This window comes from Brachyistius frenatus, unplaced genomic scaffold (assembly GCF_029030835.1).
Source record: "Brachyistius frenatus isolate BFR_SWC_R1_liver_20210118 unplaced genomic scaffold, ASM2903083v1 Contig_189, whole genome shotgun sequence".
Taxonomy (NCBI): domain Eukaryota; kingdom Metazoa; phylum Chordata; class Actinopteri; family Embiotocidae; genus Brachyistius; species Brachyistius frenatus.
The window spans coordinates 291059-303125 of record NW_027210788.1 but is presented as its reverse complement, the minus strand read 5'-3'; the positions used below and the strand labels follow the sequence as shown (position 1 = coordinate 303125).

At 43.2% G+C, this 12067-nt stretch overlaps 1 protein-coding gene across 2 annotated transcripts; it reads left to right on the top strand.

Annotated features, from left to right (window-relative positions):
• The first annotated feature begins 755 nt into the window (after positions 1–755).
• Positions 756–10216, top strand: LOC138632586 (sushi domain-containing protein 6). 2 transcript variants are annotated; one of them, XM_069718269.1, is made up of 5 exons: positions 756–909; positions 4613–4698; positions 6305–6508; positions 8422–8566; positions 9072–10216. In XM_069718269.1, exons 2-5 carry the CDS (start codon positions 4626–4628, stop codon positions 9400–9402), a joined length of 753 nt encoding a protein of 250 aa, XP_069574370.1. In that variant the 5' UTR covers positions 756–909; positions 4613–4625; the 3' UTR covers positions 9403–10216. The 2 variants fall into 2 exon arrangements, with proteins under 2 accessions (XP_069574370.1, XP_069574368.1); XM_069718267.1 differs by having other exon boundaries at positions 9069–10216.
• The last annotated feature ends 1851 nt before the right edge of the window (positions 10217–12067 follow it).

Below are 12067 nucleotides of genomic sequence, written 5' to 3'. Positions count from 1 at the left end.
GTTTCTGATGGATTGGGACAATATTTAATCTTTTTCTTTTCTTTTTTTCAGCACCGTAATGACTTTTAATGTGTTTTTTTTCATTATTTTTTTTAGTTAAATATCTATAATTTAATTCATCTTTGTCTTTTTAGTTTGTTTTGTGGGGTTGTCTTCTTCACTAAATACCTGTTTGACTAATGACATTCCCATCAGCCTCAGCATGTTGAAGTGATATACTCACCAAACACCAGCAAACATCAGCACATTGAGTATGTCAGGATGGCCTGTCCCCGACATCCAAACTCTCCGAGTTCGGCTTTCATTTTTAAAGGTTGCAGGAAGTTAGTTTGATTGATATTCAAGTCCAATACTAGTTATTTGTGTATTTTTGTTTTGTATGTTAGTACTGGCCACAACTTCCTTTTCCTAAATAAGTATGCGTCTGCATATTTGAATAGACTAGTTTTCCTTTTAGCCAATCGGAGTGAGGACATTTTGCTCAGTCCTCACAAAGATAGCTGTACAAACGCGTGCGTGCGTGTGCGCGTACATGTGCGTAAAAAGAGGAATTTGTTAAAAAAAAGAAAAACTGTGTGCAACAGTTGGTGTGTGTTTCTGTGGCTTAGAAAGGAGCATTTCCAGAATATGACGTAGCAGCGCAGGTGGGCGGTGTTTGGCGGCCGCAGCGGCCAATAGAAAAGCTGGGTGTTGCTGTCAAACACAGCTGATCGATGAGTCAGGGGAGGGAGCAGCCGAAAAGGTCCCACTTGTTGCTGAGCAGGAGCTGCGCTCGTCAGCTGATCGTGGAGGATCGATCCGTCCTCACTCGGAGCCTGAAATCTGCCCGAAAAAACGCATCTGCAGCCCGACCAGCCGACCAGCCGACCAGCCGCCCCGCTGCAGGATCACCTCGTCGTCGGCTCTCAGGTGAGACACATTTTGAAACTGCTTCAGTTTGGTCCATTCAAAGAGAGATGTTCCCTTCAGCAGCAGCTGATAGACGAAGCTGAGAAAAACCGCTGATCGAAACGTGGGAAAATCGATTATTCTGCTCTTCGTGGGGAGAAAAAGCGACTGCGGTGTTTTTTTGGTTTTTTGTTTGTTTTTGTTTTGCCTATATGTCTAAAGAAATTACATATACGACATTATTGCAAAGAGAAAATAGTGAATTTTAAAATATTGATTAAAAAAAAAAGAAGTTACATCATAAACGCCTTTATTTGGAAATCACAAGAATAGGCGGGCATCATGAAGCTTCCCCCGACATACTGATGTTGCTGAGGAACAAAGGAGCTTTTTACATAATAAACTGTGTGACTGTAGGCTGCACAGACCATCCACTAACAATCCTCCACTTAGACACTGACAGACACCAGCAGGGTCTCCGGGGGGGTTTAAAGGGAAGAAGATGTTCCTCAAAGGGTTAATTTGAGGCGGTTGAACCTCGCAGGGGGTCGTTGTCTCGTTGTACATCAAGACTTTACTTTCCCTGGAATTAAATCCAGAGCTGAAATCGTTAGTTAATCGACTTGTCGATTTTGTGTACGATTAATCGAGTAATTGGAATACAATAATTGCAGATAGACGTAATATCGACTCTTGGATGTATGAATGAAGCCAATGTAGGCTATTGAGAGGTGTGACGTCTGGTAGATGTGGAGATACGGAAGGTGATGAGGGGGGCAGACAGGATGAAGACTCCTGGACCGAGTCGATATGGAAATGACTGATTCAAAGCAGCGGAGGGAATACGTGATAAAAGTCCGAGCTGGTTGTGATGCACAGTTGTTAAAATTGTAGATGATTAACTTACAGCCTTCATCAACCTGCAGTTTACTACCGTCTGTCTTGTGTTGAAGTGTTTTGACGGACATTTCCAGAGACTCATTAGAGATGTGGTAAGAGTGTTTTGTAAAAAGTGCTCATGCATCATTTTCTGCAACATAATTTAAGTAATTCTCCTCAAATTAGGAAAATGCTAAAGTATTAAGGTGATTTTTTTTTATTTTTTAGGTATGTCTTTTTTAGCTAAAACCTGAACCACATGAGTCTTATAGTAGCGTGACACGCTGTGTCATAACCATACTTTAAAAAACAACCAGAGCATATTTCCTGTCTCTCGGAGTTAAAAGTCAACGTGTTAATGAAAGAGACAAATAATGTCCGGAACTTAAATGTTAACTGAGCTGTCTGCTGGGTTTCACACTTTCAGAGAAATGTTATGAAGCAGCAGAGCAGAAAGAGCAAAGTTCAGAGTGGCAGAGATCAGTCGTGTCCTCCCACTGCAGCTACTGATCCACCAGACTGTCAGATGTGGCTCAGTGGGTGAAGACACGCAACCCTACAAACTTCTGTCAAAGAAACGCCTCCAGTCCAGTCCACACGTTTAGTTTGAGTAAATTGCATCACGTCATGTGTGGCAGAAAAATATTTCCAAGAAAGAGTTTGCAAACCCGCATTAAAGGTGTGACACTACGTCATCCAACGTGACCACGTGACCACGGGGGGGCCCGTAATCCACCTCGGTCCTGATGAGGATGATGGAGGACAACACAAAAGCCTCCTCCATAGAATAACCTTTGTAAAAGTGTGTCCTTGTTGTCTGCAGCAGCGGATGAGGAGGACATCCTGTCCCCCGAGGTGTGAGGTCACTAATTAGCGTCTCCTACAGTCATAGTTTGCGCACCCGCCGGCCGCCGGCGCCCCGGAACAAAGCGGGCCAGATTGTGCCAACTGAGAAACCAGCGGGAGACCTGACATGACATTTCAGGCCTCGCCGCGGTTGATGTGTGGAGTGAGTCCTGATCGTGTCGCCGTTGATGCTTCACATCTTTTAATCGCAACTTTTACCCATAACTTTGTGCAAAATGTCTCGTGGTTGGAGCCCGGCACTTATCGCGCGGTCCCGGTTGAGCAGCGCGCGCGCTTATCACAGGAAAGGCAGCTGAAGATGCAACGAGTCCACGAAAGAGACTTTTTACTTTTCTTTTTTTTCTTTCGTCACAATAATTCTACAATAATTCTGCTGCCTCCCTGTTTCCAACTTGACAAACATTACAGCAGAAGTTATAATATCACAAGAGTGCCCACGATGACTAAGATGCAGACATCCCACGCAGGTTGTGGTCACGTAAGATGGAGCTGTGAATGTGCGTGTGGTTCGGTGTGTGTGTGTGTGTGTGTGTGTGTGTGTGTGTGTATTACACCTCTGTAAGGTGTGTGTGTGTGTGTGTGTGTGTGTGTGTGTGTGTGTGTGCGCGCGCGCGCGTGCGTGCGTGTCCGTGCCCATCTGAGCGTGGCTGTCACGGAGAGACAGTGGGCCTTCCCCCGCTGCTCCCGAGATGACTGGCATCCCTGTTGACATGAAAACACACAAGCACACCCACACACATTTTCACACAGCGTGGCATTTAGGCTGCTGCTGTGGCAGAGGTCGGGCTGCGTGGGCACCGGGAAGCCTTAATGAGCTGTTGAGAGAGAGTTGGATCTGTTGTGGTGATCGATTCCAGTTTCGGTGTGAATAAAGTTGTGTTGTCAGGTGTCCGTGCGGTCGTCATGGTCAGTGTTGAAACAGTCAACAGTGTGAGGTGGGAGTTTCACAATGGATCAACTGAAAGGCTGAAGTCAGGTCAGACTTACAGCTGTAATTACAGACTGTTGTGAAATGTTTGATGGGAGATTAAAAGAGTCAAAGTGAAACACAGAAGCAGCTTTTAATTATTATATTTTCTGTGAAGGAGCGGTGGCTGCCAGTTTCCACATTTCTTTGGGAATGAAGTGGAAGAAGATGAGATTCGTTGCGTTTTACTGTTTGCTTGTTTGTTTTAAAGAAAAGTTGCAGTAACATTTCTGTGGTTCTAATAATTTACCATATGTCTGATTTCATTGTGTGAATCAGAACAGGTGAAATCATTTTTATTGCAGTTACAGTGGAAGAAAACCAAACTATGGGGAACATTTGAACACGGCTGAAGTTTTAGTGTAAAAAACTTCTGCAAATGAGATTGTTTTTAAGGGAAAGTACCTCCAATGGAGCTGCAGCAACTAGTTTACTGAATATGAATCGGCTCCGCTTCAAATAGTCATCTTTTTTTTTTTTTTGGTGCTAAAATACCAAAAGTTTTCTTTCTACTAGACTGAATATTGACATGTAATCACACTCCTCTTTACTGAAAGGTGCCTCTTTGCATCAGAAAGAAACTGCTGCCCTTCACTGGAAGATAGAAAACCACCCCGGCTCGACTGTATCTGTTCATCATTCACCTTTTTAAACTGGATATCGCAGACAACAGCAGGTTTGAGGTTTTTGCTGTCAGAGTTGGTTCGTTGTTCGGAGACAGCGATGGACCGACGTGCTCTCAGGTGTTGAAGCCAGCGGTGTGGTGACACGCAGCAGCTCACAGCTGTGAATTAACATAACAAGCAGGATTGCAGCGTCAGTCAGAAAAACAAGCTGGTTCACAGCTGACAAAAAAACAACAACTTTTAATTGGCCGTGTGTGTGTGTGTGTGTGTGTGTGTGTGTGTGTGTGTGTGTGTGTGTGTGTGTGTGTGTGTACAGTGTGAAGATGGCCTCTGGTGTTTGTGTGCTTTCTCCCCCTCTGACCCTTCGTCTCTGTTGTGTCATCAGGAAGTCTGGTTTGATGTCTTCGTCCGTCCTGTATCGATGGCCGTGTGGACTCCTCCTCTTGGCCTTCTCGCCGCTCCTCACTGCAGGTACGACCCCTGACCTCCAACCCCCCCATTCCCCCCCACACACACACACACACCACACACACACACTGCGTACAGTAGATAAAACTGCGATCCGTTCCCGACCTGCATTCAGTGGTTTCTCTTTCATTTCCTGTCATTCCTGCAACAGCTGAGTGTTCGCCGTGCTGATCCTGCCTGACGGGAAGTAAAGCACATTTTGGTTCGTTGGTAACTCTTTTGCAAAGAAGGGAGACGAAATGATTCATGTTTATCTTCAGATATTTGTTCACAGCGAACACTTAATGGTGACTGTTGCTCATTAGTCTCCTCGGCCCGCCTGCTGCAGATTAGAAGTAATGAAACTGAAACCCGCTAGTTGTGGAGCCCTTTGGCTGTTTCAGAGCAGCTTATTGAGGAACTGAGATCTATTTCAGGGGATCTGGTTTGGAGATCTTAGTGGAGAGATTCTGAAACACCCGATCCAAACCAGGACTACGGTTTTGTAAATACGACTCGCACAAAGGATCACCAGCAATATATTTTGATTTGGTTTTATGACACTTTTGAGATGACTGATTGTGAAACACTAAATGAACTTTAATCAGGACGTAGTCAGTTTCTCTCGCTCTGTGTTGGAGGTTTGAAACTAACTCTCTGGTTCATCAGACCTGCTCAAAATATGTCTTCCCTGCATTAATATCATAACATTTAAACCCCCCAGTGCTTTTAGTTCAATACGTTTAAATGTCTGAATTTAAGACGACCGGTAAAATCCCTTGAAAGCCTCTGACTTTGTTCACTTGCAAATTTCATTTGCAAAAAATACAGTGATTTTTTTTTTCCACTTCTAACTTCACTCCTGACCTACTCTTCACAAGTCGATGTTTGAGGTTAAAGAGCTTGCCGGAGGAGTGGAAGCCATAATTCTGCAGACACAGACTTTTTGAGGCGAACGATGAAGAAATAGAGGAAACTGGCAGCAGATCGTCTGCTGGTCTGGCGGCGCTGCCCGCCGAGGAAAGCACAGATGGCTGTGAGCAACATTTAGTCATGTGAGAGTTTTTCAGTACGGAGGTTGAATTCATGGCCACATACATGTGTGAACATAAAGGCCACAAATCCAGACACCACGGAGCTTTTTATTCAACATGTAATTGAGGTAAAAACTAATATCTTGCGATCTATTCACTTCGCGGCTGATGTCACACTCACCCTCACACCCTCTCACCCTAAAAGACAAAGGGATGTGAACCCTGTTTTATTATCCTAAAATATCACTTTAATAGCGATCAATTATTACCAAGTTAGTTAGTTACAGGATAGTCATACAATTACCATACCGAAGTGGACAGTTGCAGCCTGGACAGGCCTCGACTCTGCATGCAGACGCCTGCTTTACTGCACAAAATGAGAAAAGGTTTCTGGCATCTGGTGGAAGGATGGAGTGAGAAAAATCACCTCCCAAATGTTTATCCTGTTCGTTAAAGCAGAAAGAAAACAAATGCACATTTCCCAGGAGGACCGGGAGAGAAAATGTTGTTTTAATTCTTCCTCTGAGCGGCACCTGATGACCTCCAATTCTAAAGCACAAAAAAACCAACTTGTTCTCGTGCTTGTGTATCTGCAGGCAGACTGAGCAACTGCACTCACCCTCTGGTGCCCGAACACGGAGGTTTCCGCTGTGAGCCGTCTCCGTGCCGAGGTTTCCCTCAGAAAAGCACCATTCGTTTCTTCTGCGAGCCCGGATACCACATCAGCAACAAGGTCCCCGTCTCCAGGTGCCGGCACGGCAGGTGGATGCCTTCGATTCCTGCCTGCATCCCTGTGAGAGGTAAGAGTTTAATACAGTAGAATATATTTATGTTTGCTGTCCAACTACCTGTTGAGGTTGAATTGTTTTGGTGCTGTGTTTGACATGAAGCTACTTCTCTGTACTAATAACTCGGGGGGGGGGGGGGGATTTTGAATCCATTTAATTAAATTCAACTAATTAATAAATCATTAGAATAATTTTTCAGGAAAAAAGGCCAAATAATTTCTAGTTTCAGCCTCTAAAAATCTGAGTCGCTGCTTTTCTCTGTTTTTCATTTTCGTAAATATTTTTTTTTGTTTAACTTTCAGACTGATTGTTAGACAGAAGAAGGAACGCCGGTCTCTTTTCTGACGTATATTTTATGATAAAAACTTCATCAGTTAATTAAAGAAAGAATAAATTTAACAATAAAATGTCCTGATCATTTGTCAGTGGTGGACATTTCACTGTGGATGCAACTTCTACTCACAAAGTTTTACACAGAAACTTACAACAGAAAACGCCTCATTCGTAGCCGTGAGAATATTTCCGTCCCGTGTGCTTCAGTGAGTCGGGTTCCTCCGGAGATTGTGACTTTGTGTGACTTTTGAAATTCCCTTCTTTAATAAGAAACTTATTAAAAGAAACTTGTGAAACTCTAAACATTTCTTGGTATTTCCCAGCAGTACTGGGCACCATAGCATTCCTCAGTGATTACCTCGGAGTATAATCTACTCGTGACTCATCGCAGCTTTGACCCAGATGGTTTCAGGGCTGACTACACATTCAATGACAGTTCATTCTTGTTTTGATATTCTGGAGGTGGATATCGTGACTTATACTCAAAATATGTGCTCAAGCAGGTTTTGGATGTAATCTGTAGATGGCTTCAGTCTCCATAAAAGGGATATTTATTGATTCTCTTGCTGTCACAACAACAACAACAACAACAACACTTCCCCTCTGCAGTCTCCTGTCAGATCGGATCTTAAGTGTCATCTTTAATGAGTAGAAACAAGAAGAACAGTTGACCGACATTTTACATCTGTTAATCAGGAGGGCAGTGTCATTTTAATCATGTGGTATTAATAATCATAAAATGTCACACTGAGGCCTTGAGCAGCCACCCAGCTGCAGAAGCAGCAGCTTTATCACTTCATATCTTTTGACCTACTTATCAGATCACAGACACATGCCGACGCTGTGCAGGAAAACTACAAGCTTTGCTTTCCGCAGACCAGTTCTGACTTCCTCTCTCGCCACTCACTCACGCTGCAACAGGAAGTCAGAGCACGTAAAGAGGAAGCGGGCGACGCCACCATAATAACCATTAAACGTTTCCTCTGCGTTTCCACTGTCAGAGACTCATGGAAAGCTACCGCTGCAGAGTCACTGACACAAACACACCGAACCACCAGAAACCTTCCAGTCGGAGATCTCGTATTTGATCAAATATTTCTGTCGTGACGTTTTTGTAATGACGTCACGACCAAATCAACATTTAAAACTTCAGCAACATGGAAACACTTTCTGGAGAGCAATCTGGATGCAGTTGGTTGAGTACTTGTTGGCTGCTTTTCTTTCACTCTGCAGTCCAACTCCTCTCCAACCATCAACCATCCCTCTGCTTCGTGCTCAGCAGCCTTTAGAAAAACAAACCACCATCACAAACACGCAAAGACGCAGCACTTGAAATCAAACATCTCAAACTCCTGATGAGTGTTTGATGGTTTGATGAACTGTTGTTTGTCTGTATGTAGCTGAGCGGCCATAACTTGGCTTACTGCAGCAGCTGAATAGGGCTGTTTGCTGTAAACCAACACTGTGCGTATGAAAAGATAAAAAGCCACATTTTTTTTTACATTTGAGAATCCGGAATCTGCACATGTTTGCTCAGTTCTTGGTATCTGTTAGTTATTCTTTACTTAAACTTTTATCTGTCTCTTCCTTAGACGGTCCGAACATGAAATCTGACGACGCCGTGAACAACTCGATGCCCAGCATGGCCACAACAGCGGTGGGCGTTTCCATCTTCCTGCTCACCACCACTGTCTGCCTCGTTGTCAAGTCCCGCCTCTACCCCTGTCAATCACACAGGTAAGAAGAAGCTTATGGGTGCATCAGACTTTATGTGGCGCTGCGCAGGGCAGAATTATAATGTCCAATCAGACTACAGGATAGAATAGACCAATCAGAAAGCAGGATAGAATAGACCACAGTCTGTCTGTGTCCAGATGTTAAACTACAGTCTGTCTGTGTCCAGATGTTAAACCTGAGCTGCCGACCATCAAGTCAGACGAAGTCGAACGCAGTTGAAGTCGAACTAAATCTCCTGCAGTGATTAACTTTGTAGAAACATTGTAGTGCAGCTCAGCTACATGTTTTTTCAGAAGAAAAATTAACTCGTTTGGACTCTCGGATAAAAACTGTCGGGTCCACCGATCTGCAGGACACACTGAGCAACGATTTAATGTGAAAACCGGGCCGAAGCAGTCGTTTTATATAGAATGTGAATGCTTCGGATAAAGAGATCAGAGATCATCATCTGTACATCCTGCCGGCCTTTTCAGCATTAAATAACGCCGTCTCTCCCCTCCAGCAGCCGTCGCTCCTCAGACCAGCTGGACCTGATGGTGGACGGACATCCCGTCTCTCTTCCCTCCTACGAGGAGGCTATGTACGGCAGCTGGGGGCAGCGCATCCCCACCTGCTCGGCTCCCGGACCCACGCAGCTCCTATTGGCTCAGGAGGCTCAACAGTCATCTCTGAACAATCAATTGGACGGCAGCCACCGCCCCCTCCTGTCCAGCCAGAGCCCCGACAACCCTCCACCTCCCTATGAGGAGGTCCAGTCATCCCATCCCAGGGACAGGATGAGCAACGGGGACGTCCGGAGGCTACATGTTACACTTTCAGACGACAAGGACACTTGATTGATTGACAGGCCGTGGGGTTCACTTATGACTAAATTCCTCGTACACGTAGTGCCATTGTTTGGCACTGAAGTCACGATTTTGACAGATAAATGCTGCAGTGTTTATTCTGCAGATAAAGGCTGAAAAAACCCCCAAAAAACCCAAAACCGGGACTGACAGCAGACTCGTGCTGCCTGCACTTCTTCTGGTTGGCTGCAGGTCACCAGCATCAGGACCAATCACATGCTGTTGTAGTTTAAACTGATAAGCTCCGATTGGCCAGTGTGAGGTCACGCAGACCTGGCTGAAGGGGACTGAAAGTGCATTTCTAAACGAATTTGTCGATTGTACAGCGTATTGTATGAATGTATGTGACACAGGAGGGAAGTGATGTGTCTCTGCTGTCTGGTGAAAACATGGTAATTAAATGCTGCCTTGTTTTAGTGTGATGAGAAAGAATGTAATTGTTTAAATATTTTTAGATGAGAGTAAAAAGGAACTATGAGGTTTTTCACTGGACAGCAGTGATATGAAGGTGTGTGTGTGTGTGTGTGTGTGTGTTTTCAGTGTTGTTCTGGAGACGTTATCTATCCTTCCCGTCAGTGACGGGGCTTCATTCTTGAAGTTAGCTGAAAAAAACAAACAAAAAACAACAACAACAACATGTGTGTTCCCATGGCAACTGACTCTTTCTGTCTGGGACTTTTGCACAGCGTTTCTCTTTCAGTGTGCTCGGACCGTGGTGCAACCGATGTTGACGTGGTGCCAAAGTGGTGCACGCACTTTGCTGCAACAGCTTGTTGTGAGGTTAATTTGAAAATGTCTTTTTTTTTTTCTCAACGTGCAGCAGATACTTAAGAGACTTCAAGAAAAATGCTTGGAAACCAAATGTTCTTTAAAAGTGTTTCTCTAGTGTTCATTCAGTGGTGGGTGAAGTAAGAATGATTTGGTATTTGATTAATTTGAAGCTACTGTTAAAAGAAATAACCTTCCTGTTTTAATCACTGAAATAATTTGATGAATGAATTCAGTAAATTTGTGGAGACATGGACACTGTTATCAAAAATAATCATCCAACTAACAGTTTTCATTCCACAACCTGGAAAAATAATTTGGGACCAAATCCTTCAGATATGAAACTCTTTGATCACTGATTTCTGAAAGCGTGTTCGTGCCCTCACTTCCCTCTGCAGACTGACTGATGCCTTTACAGACCTTGAATGTATTTTCTCTTTTATTTTGTGGCAACAGACCTGAACTATTATATGGATCGTAATATTTACAGAATGAATTATTTGTACATTGTGTTATTGCACAGAATTATATGATGAATAAATGTTGAGGTGTTTCTTTGACGTCCTTCCTGGTTTGGGACTTTAATTAACGCTAACGTTCATCACCTGGGTTCGTCGGTGCTGCCGGCACGCATACATGCACGCGCACAAAGCCATCATGACGACTTTTCGCTGAGCTGTTAGGAGGCGAAAGTGGTTGAGAAACATTCTTCAAACACTGAAAGAACATTTCAGCAAGAATGTGTTTCCTGAATTTGTGAAAAGATTTCTGCTCAGTTCCTCAGATGAAAATAAATGATTGGGTCAAAAGTGGTCCAATTCTTTCAAAACCTATTTAAACTTTGGATATGACCTTTCATAAGAAATATTTCTTTTATATTGCACTGAGCAGATTTATTTTTAAGAATCTTTACTGCATCATGAACAGAATCTTATATTTGCCTTTTCAAAGACTTTGACAATCGTACTTCTTCTCAATGCCTGCAGATACCTCTTTAGTCCTCAAATTGTGCGTATTAAGTGTTGAAGCCAGAGAGAACATCATGTACAGTGCAGCCTGACAGAGTTTTATAGAATTTATTTGTAAATTGACCTAAATAAAAGAACTTCTTTTGACAACAAGTCATCACTTAACACAAGCTGGTAAAATGATTGTTCTATGAGAGAAATAAGCTTGAAATAATCAGTCACCAGCGATTGCTTTCTTCCAACACACTATTTTTTAAAGCTTCCTTTACTTAAAACAAACTCCCATTGCAAATGAAACACACTTCCTGTGAGGCATGGGAGTTTTCCAAGGAAGGAAGCAGGAGTGTCATTAAAATATCAATTTGCAGAAGGATGTTATGAGTCATTCCCTCAGGAAGTTTTTCGTAGCCTCAGCGGTGGCTAAAACTGGAAGTGATGTGTGATGAGGGTTAGAAGTCTGACTTCCTGTGTGAATCCTGGGTGTGTTCGAGGAGTTTTTTATCCAGTTAGACCCAAAAAGGAGAAGTTGGTTGAATGAGTCTGTTGCCAGGAAGTGAAAAGGAGAAGAGCCCCGATTTATTTACTGTAAGCAGTCTACTGTGATTCACATGTTGGATGAGGGCAGTAAACTAATATTAGTTTGGTATACAGTATGAATTACAGTATGTGTATATGTAGGACAACAAAATCAAGTATCGAAAGCACACTTTTCAGCTTCCTTTTAAATTTGAGTTTTATGTCAAAGTTTTATATTGTAGTAGAAAGTAATTATGTACTTTACACAAGTACAGTATTTACGTAATGTAACTTGTATTTGTGTTATTTCCACTTTGTACAACTTTAACCTTTTAAAATACAACACGCTGTTTAATATTAAACCAGTGGTTTCCATCCTGTTTGTCTTCTGACGTCTTACAAAA